We start from the raw sequence: 17,997 nt of genomic DNA on the forward strand, positions 1-17,997 counted from the left end.
TGGTCTGACACGTCTGGCTTTATCGTAAGTTGTTGTTCTGTTTCGACCAACCGACGGTCGAAGTGTTAAAACTCACCTGACAGACAAAACAGCGCGAATTAACGGACCGTAATGATCGAAACTCTAAAAAACCTCCGAAAAAAGCATCCCAGCCGTAAAATTTCACCACAATTCTTCGTAAAAATTCATTCAACTAATTGATTTACAGAGTTAATTAAAATTTGACGTGGTAGTTTTTAACCGAAAATCTCCACAATAAATAACACAATAACATTGTTATTTGTCATCAGTTTGATCCTAGTTTGTACTTCGGTTATTTTTGATCAAACTGGTCCGCCTATTTTCGCTTTTTTGGACTGACACGTTTAGCTTTATCACAAGTAGTCGCGGTCTTTGACAAATGACGGTCGAAGTGTTGAATGGTAGACAAAAATAGCTAGAATAAACGGACCATAATGATCGAAACTCTAAAAAACCTCTGAAAAAAGCATCCCAGCCAAAATTCACCATAATTCTTCGTAAAACTTCATTAAACTAATTGATTTAAAAGCTTCATTAAAATTTGACGTGGCAGTTTTTAACCGAAAATCACCACAATAAATTGATTTGTCTCTGCAAGACCACTATTCCTTAGCACGGTTATTTGTCAACAGTTTGATCCTATTTTGTACTTTGGTTATTTTTGATCAACCTGGTCCGCCTATCTTCGCTTTTTTGGACTGACACGTTTGGCTTTATCATAAGTAGTCGCGGTCTTTGAAAAATGGCGGTCGAGGTGTTGAATGGTAGACAAAATCATCGAGAATGTACGGATCAGAATGATTGAAACTCTAAAAAACTTCAAAAATTCATCATAATTCTTCATTTCTATTTACCTTATTGATTTAAAGAGTTAATTGACATTTTCCATTTTACCTTGCCATCTTCAGTGAGTCTTCGCCATAAATAGTCTATAATAGTCTATATAGTTTATAATAAAGCTGTAATTGGGCCGATCATCATCGTGTTATTTGCTAAATGCTAATATTTAAATTTTTGAATATTCTGGCAGACAGTAGAAGACCATACTTTAAATAATAGAAAAAAAATAAGTACGATTTCTTATTTTATAATCATTGTGTCACTTTCTTTTTTTATATATAAATATTTTAATTGTTATTGTATGTAAATGAACGTAAACATCATTCATTCATTATTGAGTTCTGAAGGTAGACTTTAATATCCCCCGATGATGATGATGATGATGAAAGAAGGTTTTGTTCACCAAGCACTGCAGCCTTTTGGCTTATTGTATTTTCCTTCAGTTCAGTCAATGGGTTCTGTCCTTCTCTTAGGAAGTGGTAGGTCATTGACTGTCGTTGCTACAGTTGCTTTTCCTGGGTTTTCTTTGTATCCCAGTTATGTCTCCATTGAGAGATTGCTTCATATTCAACTATGATATAGGTGGCTGTTTGTATGTATCCAATGCATGTAACCAACAAATGGGGTGGTCATTGAATATGGCCATATTGTTGGGTTTCTCAGATGCCGGTGACCTGTAGTCCTATCACTCCCATGATTTTAGTTCTTTTCTAACTTGTCTTAGCTTGCCAGCCATGAATTGTATAGCATGAAGTTATTGCGTCTAGCACCCCTAGAGTTTCCAGTTTTCCATTGGCCTATTTTGTTACATTCTGTGATGGAGTTGTGTTTATTTTTGTCATGCCAAGAATAAGTTCAGGGTTAATAATGTTTACATTTACATAATACAGAATAAATAAATGTTTACATTCTTATATTGGTACAATAAGATTTACATTTCACTATTCATTTTTAACTACACAAGTTCATATGGCTTTGTTCTTTTTAATCTTCTGACCATGTTTCGGTTATGTAAGAGTTTGGTCGCTTCCACATTCTCGTGCTGGCTGAGGCGAGGCTGGGGTTTGGCGGCAAATCTTTGTATTTCCGCCGTGACTTCAGGGATCCTAAGATCTCTATGTAATTCCTTATTCCTTATATTCCTTCAAGGTGCATTGACCATGTTACGTAAGATTTTATTTTGGAGTGTCTGTATGATTTTGATATTGCTGTGTTTGGTACAACCCCATAGTTGAATACCATATGTCCACATAGGCTTTATGACTTGTTTATATAATAATATTTTATTTTGTATAGTAAGGTTGGAGCCACATCCTATCAAGTAGAATAGTTGTCTTTCCATCTCAGCTTGGCATCTAAGGTCATTCCCAGATATTTAGCCGTATCGCTGTATGGTATAGTAGTTCCATCGATTGTGAGCGACGGAACACGGTCCACCTTTTTGTTTGTAAAGATTAGATGAACTGATTTATGCTGATTTTCCATTTTTTTTTTGTCCATTCGTTTATCTTATTACATGCATTTTGGAGGATTTTGGTTGAATGGGTGATAGTCGGTCCTAGTGATATGACCGTTGTGTCATCTGCAACCGTAGCAATTTTAACTCCATCTATTTTCGGAAAAATCACTACTGTATAACAAGTAAAGCAGTGAACCTAATATGCTACCTTGTGGCACTCCTGCATTTATTGTTTTTAATTTTGAATACTGATCTTCTTGTTTGACTCTAAACAGTCTGTCAGTTAGGTAGGTGATAATATCGACAAACTGCTTTGGTAGACCTTTTAGTTTATTGATGAGTCCTTCGTGCCAGACCTTGTCAAAAGCTTGTGAGACATCAAGGAAGATAGCAAAACAAATTTGTTTTTCTTCAAGAGATTTTTCTGTTACGTCAATTACTCGGTGTATTTGGTCTATTGTTGAATGTCTTGTTCGGAATCCAAATTGGTGGTCAGCAATGATTTTCTTTTTTTCTATTCGTTTTAATAATAACTTTAGATACTGTTTATATTGGTCTATATGATTTGACCTCGTTCGCCGGTTTTCCCGTTTTTTTTATCATAATGACTTCTGCGAATTTCCAGTTTCTGGGGACATATTTCAGTCTGATTGCAGCATTAAATAGGTATGTTAGTTTACCTATACTCTTTTTTGGCAATTGTTTTAGTATTTCTCCAGTGATAAGGTCATATCCTGGAGTCTTTTTAGCAGGTTTTTAATTTCTTGTGCTACTTCTTTAGGCGAAACTAGCTTTATATTTTCTTCTTGGGGCGTGGTTTTTTGACTATTTGGTATCATTCTTTTAGAACGGAAAGGACTTTCAAAATGAGGAAAATCCTCCCATAAAAATTGTCAAAAAGTTGTAATTCGATCATTTTTTTAAGGATTTTTAGTGTAAAACTAGAGACAGCGAGTTGCTAGCTGTATGCTGCACAAGTCAAGTTTCATGTAAAAAAAAATTATTGACGGTGACGATCGTATCAGATTCCGATCTTCAGAAACATCCAGCATTATGTGAGAAAAATCTCGTCGAAAAATTGCAATTCGATGAATTTTTGGAGGCGAATTTTTTTTTCTCACAAAGTTGGAAGGTAAAAATGATCCCAGGACTTAATAAATTCATTGATTTGTTCTGGTTGAAGTTTCCGTTCAGAACTCAATAATGTGAAAATTGAAAAGTGAATTAATTTAATAAAAAATGAAAACTTTTTTCTGCAGATCCTCCTCGTTGGGTTGGTTTGTTAGTTACGCATCTGCCAGACACACTTTATCAAAAACCAAAAAATTCTAAAAAATAACTATTTTTCAAGTAACCTGTCATAATTTTTTCGTGAAACTTACATAAAATTTCGGTTTAACACTTCTAGAAACTTCAAAATTTTTGTTTGAATTTAAATTTATCGACTTTTTAACCCATAAAATTTTTACGATTTTTAAAAAGTCGTTATCGTAATATTTGATTTAACCGGCTATAATTCAAAAACAAACAAACCATTGAACGTAGATTTTCAACGTATTTACCATTAAAATATATAAAATATATTTATAAAAAAATATACGAAATAGGAAAATTATTTCTCAGAAATTAATCTTTTTTAATGGAAATAATAGTCTGATTTTGATGTTTGATTAAATTATAAAATACATTTGACAATTTCTTTAAAACGAATTGTTCACCATGAAAATCGGTCCACTCGCTTTTGGGAAAAAAGGTGGTAAAGCTTGTCCTAGGGGTCAGGCAGTCATAAAATCCTCGACATTCGAGGAAATCGGTGTAAATTAATTTTTTGACGGATAATTTAAACGATCAAATCGACTAACATTCTATTAGTTGGCGAAACCAGGACCTAATCTAAAAAATTATACGTGTCCGATATTTTTGAATGTAGAAGCATCCAAAAAAAAATTTGGTCCAAATCCAAGACCCGCCAACCTGGTCATCTCCGAGTTCCTTTGTCGAACTATTGAAGATGTATTATTATTGTTTTTTAATTGTTATCAATTAATGTTACAATGTTGCACAAAAAAGGCCACCTTATTTATTTAGTTTTTACAATATTAAAATAAATTAAAAAAATATATATTAAAAACCGATTAGGAATTAGGACCAATTAGAAAGAAAAACACTCAGTTTCTTCGTGAAACACTCAAAATATTTTCTTTCAAATTGCTCTCATTTTTCAACGTTTTTTAAAGCATAATTAAAAGAAGTATAGAATGTCTTTAACACTAACTTTACAAAATTATGATGATGATTTTTGTTTTCGTGTGTTTGCCTTCTTTTTTTACCTGACTTTTACCGGCTGACCGGTCTCGATGACATTTAAAAAAAACCAGATTCGTCTCAAAACGCACAAGGTCGAGTCAACCGAAGATCCTTGGAGGCTTGAACCCGTTGAGATTCTGCGTGGGGTCCGCCCAGCGACGCGGCGTATTAAGCCGGCGTACACACGTGAGAAACGGCCGAAGGCTAAACTCACCGTGTACCGTTATTGTGTACGCCGGCCTTTTGTTAAACGCTCATTTCACGTCAAAAAGGATACGCCGAGACTAATCGGCGTTACACTGGAAAATGTCTGGACGCACTTGTCATAAAATGGCCCATGTTGAAGATTAACGCTGACGGGCTTATAAAGCGATGCCCTGCTGGAAAAGCCATTATTACATCTCAACTTTTTCCCTTGTTTGTGGAATAGTCGTGTGCTTTTCTCAAAGGCGAGACAGTTAAAAAGCCTTAAAAGTGCGTCTAATCGCTTTTAAGTTCAATTCTGCCAATTCATTTTTCGTGACAAAGCAGGAAATTACGCAATTTAAACTTTGTCAACTTTAGTCAATTCAATCTTGTTTAAGGCAGTTAATTATTTGTTTCAAATCGTTTGTTTATAAATAATAATGAATTTAACAAGACAACCAGGTCACAAATTTGGAACAAACTTTTTTTGTTGAATCTACAGTCCAAAATATAGGACACGTATACGTCACTATGCGTGAATTGGCTCTGGTTTCGCCCAAAAATTTTTTTAAAGTTGAAATTTTCCGTTTGTTAATATTTTTATTTCCCTTTTGTACTTCCTCTAATCAACATGTAAATATATCATTTTCGTACATTTTGTGTGTTGACTTCAATAAAAATATAATAAAAGCTATCAAAGTTTATCAATAATCAAAAAAATCCTAAAAACTTGCTATTTTTCGAGTAAATTAAGTCATAATTTTTTTCCATGAAATATATATGAAATTTCGTTTAACATCTCTAGAGGGGGCGTCGGTGGCCGCAACGGTTTAGGCGTTGACACGGCGCTCATCATTGTAAGGTAAAGGTCCTGGGTTCGAATGCAGCGGCCCTGCATTCGAACCCGACATCCTTACAAATGGGCTTTTTTTCAAAAACACCGGCACCCCGATGGTTGATATAACCTCTGCTGCTGCGAACCCTCTTAAAAAAAAGACTCCTAAATTTTTATTTGAGTTTAAATTTTTTTTGAGCCTAAAAGTTTTTCGATTTTTGAGAAGTCGTTTTCGGAAAATCTGATTGAAACGGTTACAATTCAAAAACGGCTAAAAGAATTTTCACGTCAAACAGACCATTTGAAAAAAGAGGAACGTACCTTTATAACGGCATATGTGCCGTTAAAATATTTAAAACATTTCTATAAGAAAATACTCAAAATTTCAAAATTATTTTTCGTAAATTAATCTCGTTTTTTTTTAAATTTAAATGATTTGCCGACTTGTTTTATCCAGTTATAAAATGAACTTGAGAATTTCTTTAAAACGAATTATCAACCATGAAAATCGGTCCACTAGCTTTTGAAAAACAAAAATTTGGACTTTCACTAGGAATGTCAGTATGACAGAATTCGAAATAATCCGCAAAACAAAACTATTTACACAGATTTTCGAAAAAGTCCGTATCTAAAGGTTTTTTTATAACGCTAGAATCACGAATCTGACAAACTTGCGAACAACTTGCCCTATATTTTGGAGTGTAGAATCACCAAAAAGACACACTCGGTTCATCGGTTGATGGTAGTAAAATAAATACAAATATAAATATGCTGAAGTAATTAAAACCAAAGTGAAAAATCTAAACGTCAAAGAATAAAATATGCTACGTACAATTAGTTCTATTACAATTAATTAAGGTTTTTAGTTAAGATAAAAGAGTTAATGGCACGAGCGGGATTCGAACCCACGACCTTCGGCTAGATACGCCGCTGCTCTACCACTTGAGCTATCGTGACCTCGATCCACTCGGACATCATTCACTTTTTTATCTCAACTAAAAACCTTAATTAATTGTAATGTATTAATTGGTCAAGCGGACCACGAAATTAGTGATATTAGTTCTATTGATAAAAAGTTAAAAAGTAACATTATTTTAAAGGTCGATAAAGGAAATAGTAGTTATCATTGAACACCAAAATACGTTTCTAAAATTGAAGAAATCCTAAACAATAATGATTGTACAAGAAAATGTTTAATTTTAAATTTAAGCGTTTTAGGCAACTTTAGTTCAATAATGTTTTATAATATAATTATTCAGAAATCGTGAGATGCGGTCTGGTGTGATGTAGGTTTCAGAAAAACATTTTCTTTATTGTGCCAACGTTTCAATCTTTATTGAGATCATCTTCAGGGCTCATTGTGTTTGTCTTCTGTGTAATTGTGCCATCACAATGGCACTCTCAACACGACACGCAAGAATGGCACAATTACACAGAAGACGAACACTTTGAGTGAGTAGAAATACTTTGATTGAATATAAAAAATATATTTTTCATTGTATAAATTCACTTTTCCACATCCAAAATGTAATTGTTATATGTAAACAATGTAAACGACAACAACCACAAAATTCCAGGCCCTGAAGATGATCTAAATAAAGATCGAAACGTTGGCACGATAAAGAAAACGTTTTTCTGAAACCTACATCATACCCGACCGCATCTCACGATATCTGAATAATTATCGATTAACGGTCACTAATCACCACAAGTTTTATAATATAATCAGAATGGTCAAATCAAGCAGTTATTATTTTCTTTATCCAGTTAACATCAATCCAATTGCTTTCAGTTTTCTCTTTTTCTTATGTATTTGTCTACATACACATTTTATAGATTGTAATCATCAAATGAATTCTTCTTTTCTTCTGCTTCTTCTCCATCTTCTTCTAAAAATCTCTATTTTATAGATTATACAAGTAAATGTTTAATTTTAAATTTAAACGTTTTAGGCCACTTTAATTCAATAATGTTTTATAATATAATCAGAATGGTCAAGTCAAGCATTTATTATTTTATTTGTCCAGTTATCATTAACCCAATTGCTTTCAGTTTTCTCTTTTTCTTCTATATATTTGTCTAAATACATATTTTATAAATTGAACAAACAAATTCAGAAGATTTTCGTCAATGTCAGTCAAGAATAAAATTGTGATGGACCAATAATTTTGTATCTACTTTATCCAGTAAGCAACGTACGAGTACCTTTTGTTTTTCTCTTTTTCATCTTTGTCTAAATAATTTTCTAATAATCTACAAATAATTAGAAGATTTAAGCTTCTTCTTCTTTGTCTTCTTTCAAAGACGTAATTTAAGAATATAGAAATAAGACGTTTTTTGGGCATCGGTGGCCGCAAGGGTTTAGGCGTTGACACGGGGCTAATCACTGTAAGGTAAAGGCCCCGGGTTCGAATCCAGCGCCCCTGCATTCGAACCCGACATACAAATGGGCTTTAAAAAAAAGTCGTTTTTAGTTATTTTCTGGCAAAACTCCCTTTTTTGCTTTTTCCCAACAAATATTTGATAATTATAAAAACAAATTTTTAGAATATTTGGCTGATTTCTATCAGTGAATAAGTGTTTTATAATGAAATCGTGATGGACTAATGGGCTATTTTACATCTCCCGTCCTCTTCGCCTAATTTCTTATCGACAGGAGAACGGCTGACACGATTTTTTTCTCTTTTTTTCTTTTCAAATTCGGGCCATTTCTGGTTCAACCGGTGGAAGAGCCGGTCACGAGGGAGAGGCAGATCGAGCTTTCCGACTTGTTTCGCGGTCAAGTGGCAACTGGTACAACGCTAAGTAGGTCCTCGGATTCCTTTCGCGCGATCCGCTCACGACACTGCGATCCTCGCCTTTCCCGCGTTTCCGACGCACTTTCCTCGGCGTTTCACTTTCCCCTGGAATTCTACTTCCTTGAGCGGAAAAGAATTTTCCCGGGTTCGCCGACCCGGAGACACGGCCCGTGGTCAAGGCGGGTTTCCTTATAAAACAACGGCCGTCCGCTCCATTTGAGGAACCGGTGATGGTATTTTTTCCAGACGGTCGTCACGATTATTTCCCTCAGCCATCATAACAATCCACTTTTTTTTCTTCGTTTTTAAATCAACCTCTTGCACACCAGTAATATTGTAATCTAGAAAACAACACAGCCATATTTCAGAAGCGTAGCGTGGGCCCGGGTATAAAAAGAAGATAGAGGTTCGGTCCATAGCAAAAAATTAAATAAAAACCGTCGGAAAGAAAAAACAAACACAATAAAACCTTCTGCTTCTGAAACAATTACAGAAGTGGTTAACAATAACAAGTACAAAAAGATCGGTGGCGGATCCAAGGGGGTGTAAAAGGGGAATTACTCCTCCCCCCGCTGGAGACAAGTGTGAAGATGTTATATGTTATATGTAATATGTCTTAATTTAGCCTTAATTATGAGAAAAGGCTTATATTTCAGAATTATAAAACCTTGATCTGTTACCTCTGACAAACCTTCCCTAAATAAAATCAGTTTTCTTTTAACTGGTCTCGCTTTGGCTTCGAATCCCCCAAAAATTCGAATCCTCGGTTCGATACTTTGACCACTCGATTTGATATCAGAAACCTGTATGTTGATGTTTAATTTTAGTTCAATTAATTAAGATTTTAATTTGAGATAAAAAATTCAGTATCACGAGCGGGATTCGAACCCACGACCTTCGGCTTGATACGCCGCTACTCTACCACTTGAGCTATCGTGACTTCGATCCCCTCGGGCACTAACTTCTCATCTCAACCCCATCTTTTTAATTCCCCCCCTTTTTTTTCATATTTGCTCAAGTGGTAGAGTAACGGCGTATCAAGTCGAAGGTCTTCTTCTTCTTCAAGGTCGTGGGTTCGAATCCCGCTCGTGACACTGACTTTTTTTATCTCAACTTAAAACCTTAATTAATTGAATGATATTAATTGGTCAAGTGGACCACGAAAAATAGCGAATTTAATTTTAGGTACATTTCTTTGAAAAATCGATCGCTTTCTAGCGGTCGCATTTGTGATGAAATTTGGCAGGGTGGTAAAGAATCCTGTAAAGGCGGAGGGGCTTGTTTTTCAGCCAAATCGATTGGGGGTCGCAGGTTTAAAGGCGATTAAAAGAAAAAAATTAATAAATTTTTTGCCATTTTTGCGTTTTCTTAACGTTTTTTTAACTTCACTCCCTCCTCGCTACGCCCCATCACATTTTTGATACAGATTTTAAACTGGACTCTTCCTGTAACTTTTAAGCTCGGATTGGCTCAAATCCAAGAAGTATTTTAAACGTTATCATAATTTGAAAAAAAAAATCCCATTTTTAATCACGATTTTTTTCTCAAAAACGGTACTTTCATACCTAATGTCTTTCGTTTAAAAGATGAAATTAATTTCTTTTTTATAATAAAATGAATGAGTAGGGGTTTCTTAATTTTTTATTACAAAAATATGCCAAGATTTCTTTAAAGTTAACAGAGAAACCGTAAAAAACACAAGTCCTTTAAATTGTGTATATTATGAAAAAAATATGATGTGGCTGTCACACGTCTTTTTCCGTAAATCTCGCATTGTTACCAAAAAGTAATAGTGAAGTACGAGAAAATAATTAGTTAAATAAAATTTCAAATTAGGTAGTTAACTAGTAAACTGTTATTTTATTTTCATTATTTTCGATGGTGTAGGAAAAAATGGCCCGAATTTAATTTAATTTAACGCCAGCTTTTAATAATAAACAAAAACATTTCATTATTTGTTTATTCTGATGTTACGTTTTGTATAAAATAAATAATAATATATTGTTTTCAAATTATTCTATTTCTTTTAAAGTATCAATTTTTAGCACCGCTGGATTTATTCCGCAAAGAATGAAGTCTACCTCTCACTCCTTACTGTCGTGAGGGTATTTTGTTGATTTTGTTTTGTGCTAAAAAATTTCTTTGCAGACCATAATTTTTTTCGTGATTACACCTTCTGGTGCTTTTCTGATTTCTGCCTTTTATGTTTTTATTCGATCTCTTGATGATTACATCTAAGTTGGCGATAAATTTTTTATATTCGTTGATGAAAAATAAAATTGTTATTAAATAAAAAAAATGAAAAAATGGCAAAAAGGAGGGAAAATTAAAAGGTGAGGTGGAGATGGGAAGTTAGTGTCCGAGTGGAAGCCGAAGGACGTGGGTTCGAATCCCGCTCATGACACTGACTTTTTATCTCAACTAAAAACTTAATTAATTGAAAGATAATTTTTTATTGTGATAGAAAAAAATAAGCTAAATATCTAAGGCGTACCAATTTATATAGATTTGGCTGATTTTTATTTTTACATTTATAAGTTTTGTAACTCCATTTCCGATTTATTGCTTGTTATCTAAGATAAACTTTATAAATCCGATTATAAATATTTTAGAAAGAGCAATATCAAAATGAAAACTTTCTTAGTTAAAAGTTTGAAGGGATTAAAGACCAAGAAATTTAATTAATTGTGTGTTTTTTTAGGCTTAGGTTGTTCCTTTTTCTGGTTTTATTATTGATGTTTGACTATTTCCACCGGATGTGTAATGCGATGCGAGTCTGAGATATCAATTTACGAATTCACCGTCAACTCTTTCGTTTAAATACACAACCGGAATAAAAAATATAAAAACATTCTCGTGGAATTGTCATTGATGACCCTCTCACGTCGTTGTATCTAAATTTAAAAAAAATTCCCCGGTCAAAATGAAATGTGACCAAAGAAGTCCTACGCGGTTTTAAATAAACAAAGCTCGGATGTCTTAATCCTATTTCGGACCTGCCCACAACCACACCGGAACTTTCACTTTCACACAAAGGCATCCGGCTTCTCGCCATTGTTAGATGGCAGTTCATTTAACCCTTTCTCAACTTTATAATCGCCTCTTGAATATTAATTGTTTAAAGGGACGGTGAACAAGGTATTTTCATGAGGGAAAAAACATGTGTAAACTGAAGCGTATAAACATAGCAAAATTGTTACTTTGTAACCTGCCGTTGGAACTTATTTTCGACAACTTGGCAGATCGAAAGACTTCAGATGGTATATACAAAATTAAAGAAAAGATGGTCTTAAAAGAGACAAGACGTTTTAACAGATAGTAGAAACAAAGCTACTAATTATGATAAAGCAAAAATGTCTGTCAAACCAACACAGCGAGTATAGGCGGACCAGGTTGATCAGAAATCACTAGTTCTAAAATAGGGTCTAACTTCTAACAATAATATAAAAATGAAATGGTGGTCTTACAAAATTAAATCGTTTTATTGAAATTATTTATCAAATTAATCTGGAAGAGTTTTTCTCTCTTTTTACCCATTCTACCCATCACAGGTTACTGTAACTTTCTACTGAGCAAATGGATTTTCTCCCTGCCACTGTTGAGATGGATTTTCTTTTGTTTTTCCTCAATTCTTCTGCAACCTGTCCTGATTAACGTTGATTTTTTTATAATTTCTCGGAATCTGCTGAGTGTGTGTGTTTTTTTCAGATACTAATATTGTAGATTGATCACATAGTTTCCACGCTATTCAGTGCGGTAGTAATCGATCCTAAAAACAAATTTTTAATCAGTGTTTTTTCATCTGTCTAGAAAGCACGTACACGATAGCACGTTTTTTAAAAAATCTGGTTTCGGCGGTAACACCCAAACCCGTTACACGTGTCAAAATTCAAAATCGGGCAAATTATTCCGACGGGCCGTCTGGTTTAAGTGCCACGTCGATCGGCTCTTTCCTATCCTTTAAAGCCTAATAAAAAATTTAAGGCGGGGTAAAACGACGCCCGGTGTGGGCGCTTGGGCCGAACGGTGCTCTTTTGTCCCGTTGGTTTTTTTTCTGCCTGTCCTGGTGTTCAAAAGTGAAACCAGAACTGAAGAACCTGTACAAAACTGAAAATTCAAAATCACGTTTTGATCCACGGGCGCGGACGGAATTAAACAGTCAGTTTTATCATCAACGTGCTGCTCGTTATGCAATTATCGGAAATAACATTTTTCCATTTACTCCCACTCAAAAGAAGAAAACCAATAAAAGTAAAAACAAAGGAACTCGTTTTGAACTACGTTATATATGCGTATTAAACGATTAAGGAAACAGAAGAAAGCGAGAAAAGACGACCCATTTTGGCTGTCTCTATATTTTTATATTTCCTATCTTTTTGTTTCTATTCCTATTTCTTTCTTTCATCCTCTCAGTTTCTCTCTCTCTTTCTATTTTACTATACTTTTTTATATACTATAAAAATTCAATTTATTTCTCTTTCTTTCTTTCTCCCTCCCCATCTATTTATCTATTTTTCCACCTATAATTTTGACTACCTCCCTGTCTGTTTAACATTGGCATATGTATTTTTTGAAATCTAAAATAATTTCAAACAACATTAACTACATTTTAATTTGTTCTAATAATGCGAGTAAAAAAAACAGAGGTTTTAGGGTATTAAATGCCATTTTTTTGAACACTGTTTATTTTAACATAAAAAGGCCAAAAAAGATCACAAGGAAAATCTTAATACAAGTTTATTTTAGTCATAAAGAACTTTTATGCCAAGGGGAGATCGAGAAAAGTTTATTTTAATTCTGCTAAAATTCTTTGTCTTTTTATTTATATGTTTGTTTTTCCCTCTACATATTTATCTAATCTTCCTATTTTTCTCCTTTTTGCTTGTCTCTCTACCTTTATATTCTCCATCTGTTTGTCTATCTTTCTACCTATAATTTTGACTACTTTTCTGTCTGTTTAACATTGGCATATGTATTTTTCGAAATCTAAAATAATTTCAAACAACATTAATTACTTTAACCCTAGAAAACCAAAAAGATCACATGGAGGATCTTAGTATAAATTTATTTTAGTCATAAAGAGCTTTTATGACAAGGAGGGATCGAGAAAAGTTTATTTTAATTCTGCTAAACTACATAACGGCCGGTTGAAATTTTCTCAGTAAGGGGAAAAACCCGCACGTGCTGTGCAAATTTTAATATCTCTCGGGAATGCGGTTAATTTGCCTAGGGAAAATGGATTTTCACACAGGCCTGAGTGATAGGTAAAGGATCGGGGTGAAAAGTGGGTAAATAATATTAGCACGTGTAATAGGCACTTCGGCGTTTAACAAATATAATTTTCCTTCGGATAACAGCTGAATCTTAATAAATTTTATTGTTAGATTTTGGTTTAGTGTTTCTGAAGAGTTGATCAAGTTTCAGCATTAATTGTTGTTTCATATATTTATCAAATTTTAACGGAATCAATACAAACTTTTTAGTCATTATTGATTGGCTCTGAACTTCTTTGTTTGGCTCCTTTCCATTAAAATCAAGAACTTTTATAGCAACTGCATGATACGAAATGCTTTTGAATTTTAAGATTTTCTTCTTCAGATTTTATGAAACCAATATAAACAGATTTTATGACCGAAAAAAGACGAGTTCGACTAACACATTGGTCAAAGCGAGAATACGCGGACCAGTATACAACCCGCCATCAAACCGGGAATATAAGAAAAAGATTAGTCGAAATAGTTTCGAAAAAGCGCTTACAGGCAAAAGGGTCATTGTGTGAGAATTTTCATTTCCAGGATCGACTATCAGACACGGTTCTCCCTTTCTCTCTCAGCCAATTTCCAATTCGCCTCGCGTCTCGTTTAGCTATCAACAATCGAGAGAGGTCATTTTATTTCCTGGTTTTATTTACCATAGTTATAAAAATCAGATCGCTTAACAATTCGAAAGTTTAAAAAAAAATTGCAGACTAACAAAAACGTTTGTTTTGTTCTATTTGTCTATGCAGTGACAAATACCAGCATGAAACATCATTTTTATTAAAATTTCTGTACGATTCAATGTGCTAACGTTATTCAATATCGTATAGGCAAATAGAAAAATATAACAAGTAGTGACAATTAATTAAGGTTTTTAGTTGAGATGAAAAAAAGTTAATGGCACGAGAGGGATTCGAACCCACGACCTGGGGACCCCACGGGGTTGAGATGGGGAGTTGATGTCCGAGTGGATCGAGGTCACGATAGCTCAGGTGGTAGAGCAGCGGCGTATCTAGCCGAAGGTCGTGGGTTCGAATCCCTCTCGTGCCATTAACTTTTTTTCATCTCAACTAAAAACCTTAATTAATTGTCATGTATTAATAGGTCAAGCGGACCACGAAAGTAGTGAAATAACAAGTTGTGTTTTCATTCCATATTGCTATTTTTCAATTCATTAGATTGCGTGGTCCGATTGGCCAAATAACATCTTTCAATTAATTAATCTTTATGTGAGGTATTGCGGCGTATTTAGACGTAGGTCGTGGGTTCGAATCCCGCTCGTGACACTGACTTTTTTTATCTCAACCAATCCCTTACATAAAGATTAATTAATTGAAAGATTGCTATTTCTATTCAAACAACCATACATTTTCTTGAATAAATATTCTTTATTTAACTTACCAAGAAAACAAAATAATAACTTTTACTGTTTTTATACTTTGTTAAAAATCTTTGGCAAAAAGTACTTGAATCTGAATAACAAGTATTTCTCGAAATTGTGAAGTCCCCGTTACTTATCTCTCCCTATTGGTCCAAGGTTTGGCAGTAAATCTCAAGATAGTAAAAAACCTGCAGAGCATGTCTTTTTTTTACAAGGGCTTCACGTTTAAGTACCGTTCTGTGGGTGTGGAAGAGGTCATTTCACAACATAACCCTTCTGAACTTTATTTCAATCCTATTCACCCTCTTATTCTTACATATTCATTAAAAAAAATCTTACTTATAGCAATTTCTTTTAAAATTGTATTGGTGATGCTTCTGAATCCGCTCGGTTGAATTATCATTATTAAAAAAAATGTAAGTGGTCAATATTTGGTCAAATTCACACTAGATAAAACTATATTTATTTATTCATTCACTCTCTCACTCTCACCCTCTTCTTCCCTCTCTCTCATTTTTTCCTTTCTCACGTATTTGTATATCTTTCTTCTCTTGCCATCTATTTTTTTTTTCACTCTTTTTTCTCTTTCTCCCACTCAATTTCTAACATTCTTCTTCCTTCTACCATCTCTCATTATCTCCCTTTCAATCTTTTATAGATTTTTCTATTTCTCTTTTCATTTATCTTCTTGTTTTTTTCTTTGCCTACACTCTCACTTTATCTCTCTCGCTTCCTCTCTGTACCACTTACTCTCACCCTCTCCTCCCCTCTCTCTTATTTTCTCCCTTCCCACGTATTTGTATATTTTTCTTCTCTTGCCATCGATTGTTTTTGTTTTTCACTTTTTTTCTCTCTCTTCCTCTCTCTCCCACTCAATTTCTAATTCTCTTCTTTCTTCTCCCATCTCTCACTATCTCCCTTTCTATCGTTTATAAATTTTTCTATCTATCTTTTCATTTTTTCTTTGCCACTCTCACTCCCTCACTTTATCTCTCTCTCACTCTTTCTCTCTCCCTGTTCTTCTTTCTACTTCTTTCTCTCTCTTTACATCAATTTTCATCTATTCATTGATCTTTCTACCTTTTGTCCATATTTTTATCTTTCTCTCTGTATTCTCACTCTCTCACGGTTTCTCACTTTTCTTTATCTCTATCTGTCTCTATATCTTTCTTAGTTTTTTAATTTATCTGTCTGTTTTCCCTCTACCTATTTATCTAACCTTTCTACTTTTTGGCTGTCTGTCTTTTTTTATATTCTCTTTCTTTTTGTCTATATTTATATTTCTTTGTCCCTCTCTCTCTGTCTATTTTTCTATTCTTTTTTGTCTCTATTCCTATTTCATTCTTTCTTCCTTTCAGTTTCTTTCTCTGTCTATTTTTCTATTTTTGTGTGTCTCTATTTCTCTTTCTTTCTCCCTCTCCATTTATTTATCTATTTTTCTATCTATAATTTTGACTCTCTGTCTTTTTGTTGCTGCCACTCTGTTCTTTTTCTCTCCTTTTCTTTCTTTTTCCTCTGTCTCCCTCTCTTTCATTCACACCCAAAGTAATATTTTACTGTGTATATATTTTTTTGGCTTTTACAGTTTGCCTTCGAAATGATTGATCCGTGTAAGTGTATTTCTGAAAGAACAGAAAGTAGCATACGTGTCCGTCTCACTCGCTGGTTACCTCCGTGCTGGTTTTAATTCCCTCTAATTATAAACTTTTTATAAAAACTAAAATTTTTAAAACTTATTTCTGTGTGTAATTATTTAACCATTTGGTTAACATATTTTTTTAAAATACATGTTACTCATAGATGCCTTGCATCATTGCATCATGCCGAATATAAATGTTATATATTGTTCTTTTTGTATAAAGTTTATACAAAGATTTTTGTCGTATAAAGTATAGAACATTATTTTTTCTGTGATTGGTAAGACTGTTATAATAAATCATGTGGACAGTTTGATAAAGCTTCTTAAATTAAATAGAACATTTCTGATTGAATATTAAATTTACTAAAGGCTTAAATTTTTACTTTTGAAGTTCGAAGTATTTGATAATATTTAATTTTAAGTATCTTTTCAGTGGTGCTTAATAATTTTCTCCGATTGTTGGTCTATTTAGTGTAGGTGTAGTCGCATGGTGCCGAACCAATAATTTAAAAAAAATTATAGTAAAATATTTTGGATAGACGTTTATTAATTATTGTTTTTTTTTTTTTTTTTTTTTTTTAGTATTTGATTTGTATCGGTTTGCCCTTTTCGCAAGAGGTCTTCTTGGACTGGCGTCTCTTTTTTCGTGAAAATTTTCACTAAATGACAATTTTTTCAAACTAAACTAGTAGTAGTGTCGAATAGTTTGACTTACCAGTGAGAGCGGCCGAGAGGAAGACGGTCGTCCAAAAAAGAGGTTGATCCATGTTAGACAGAAAGCCAAGACACGTCTTCACTTCTTCCAAACCGCACAAGTTTCACAGTAACGACACTTTCCTCACCCACCTTTCAAGTCTCTCGTTTTCATCGCAGTTGTTTTTCCTCGTCACTCGAGATAAGAACCTCACCGTTCACCGTCTGACCCGGGACTAGCGGTAAGTGGGACGAGGTACATCCGCCGGCCATCTTGGAATACCTGCCGGCACTCCCTCCACCTCGTGCCAACGATATGGTATGAAAGTGAACTCCTGAGCTAGGATGTGTAAAGCGTTTGGCTTGATTTGTATTTGAAGAATCTAACAGTTCTAGAATGATGAGTTTAAGACCACACGATTGAGACAAACAGCGAAGAAAGTCGATAGACATGATTTTACGCAGAATCTAGTGCCTATTTTGGCAATCTTCTTCCAACCATTTATAAAAACCCTAAAAAAATGTCTCTTTTATAACTAATACAACAGCCAAAAGAGATTATGAGGTATTTCAACCCACT

General features: G+C 33.9%; 1 protein-coding gene across 1 annotated transcript in view; it reads right to left on the minus strand.

Annotated features, from left to right (window-relative positions):
- The window catches only part of LOC106674164 (tyrosine kinase receptor Cad96Ca), a 34,217-nt gene extending 16,547 nt beyond the window's left edge, over positions 1-17,670 (minus strand). Inside the window, exon 1 of the mRNA XM_014406731.2 lies at positions 17,440-17,670. Coding sequence (XP_014262217.1) covers positions 17,440-17,491 — 52 coding nt within the window. The 5' untranslated portion in view covers positions 17,492-17,670. The remainder of the gene's footprint in view (positions 1-17,439) is intronic.
- Positions 17,671-17,997: the final 327 nt, after the last annotated feature.

This window comes from Cimex lectularius, unplaced genomic scaffold (genome assembly GCF_000648675.2).
Source record: "Cimex lectularius strain Harlan isolate CLEC.00 unplaced genomic scaffold, Clec_2.1 scaffold210, whole genome shotgun sequence".
NCBI classification, from domain to species: domain Eukaryota; kingdom Metazoa; phylum Arthropoda; class Insecta; order Hemiptera; family Cimicidae; genus Cimex; species Cimex lectularius.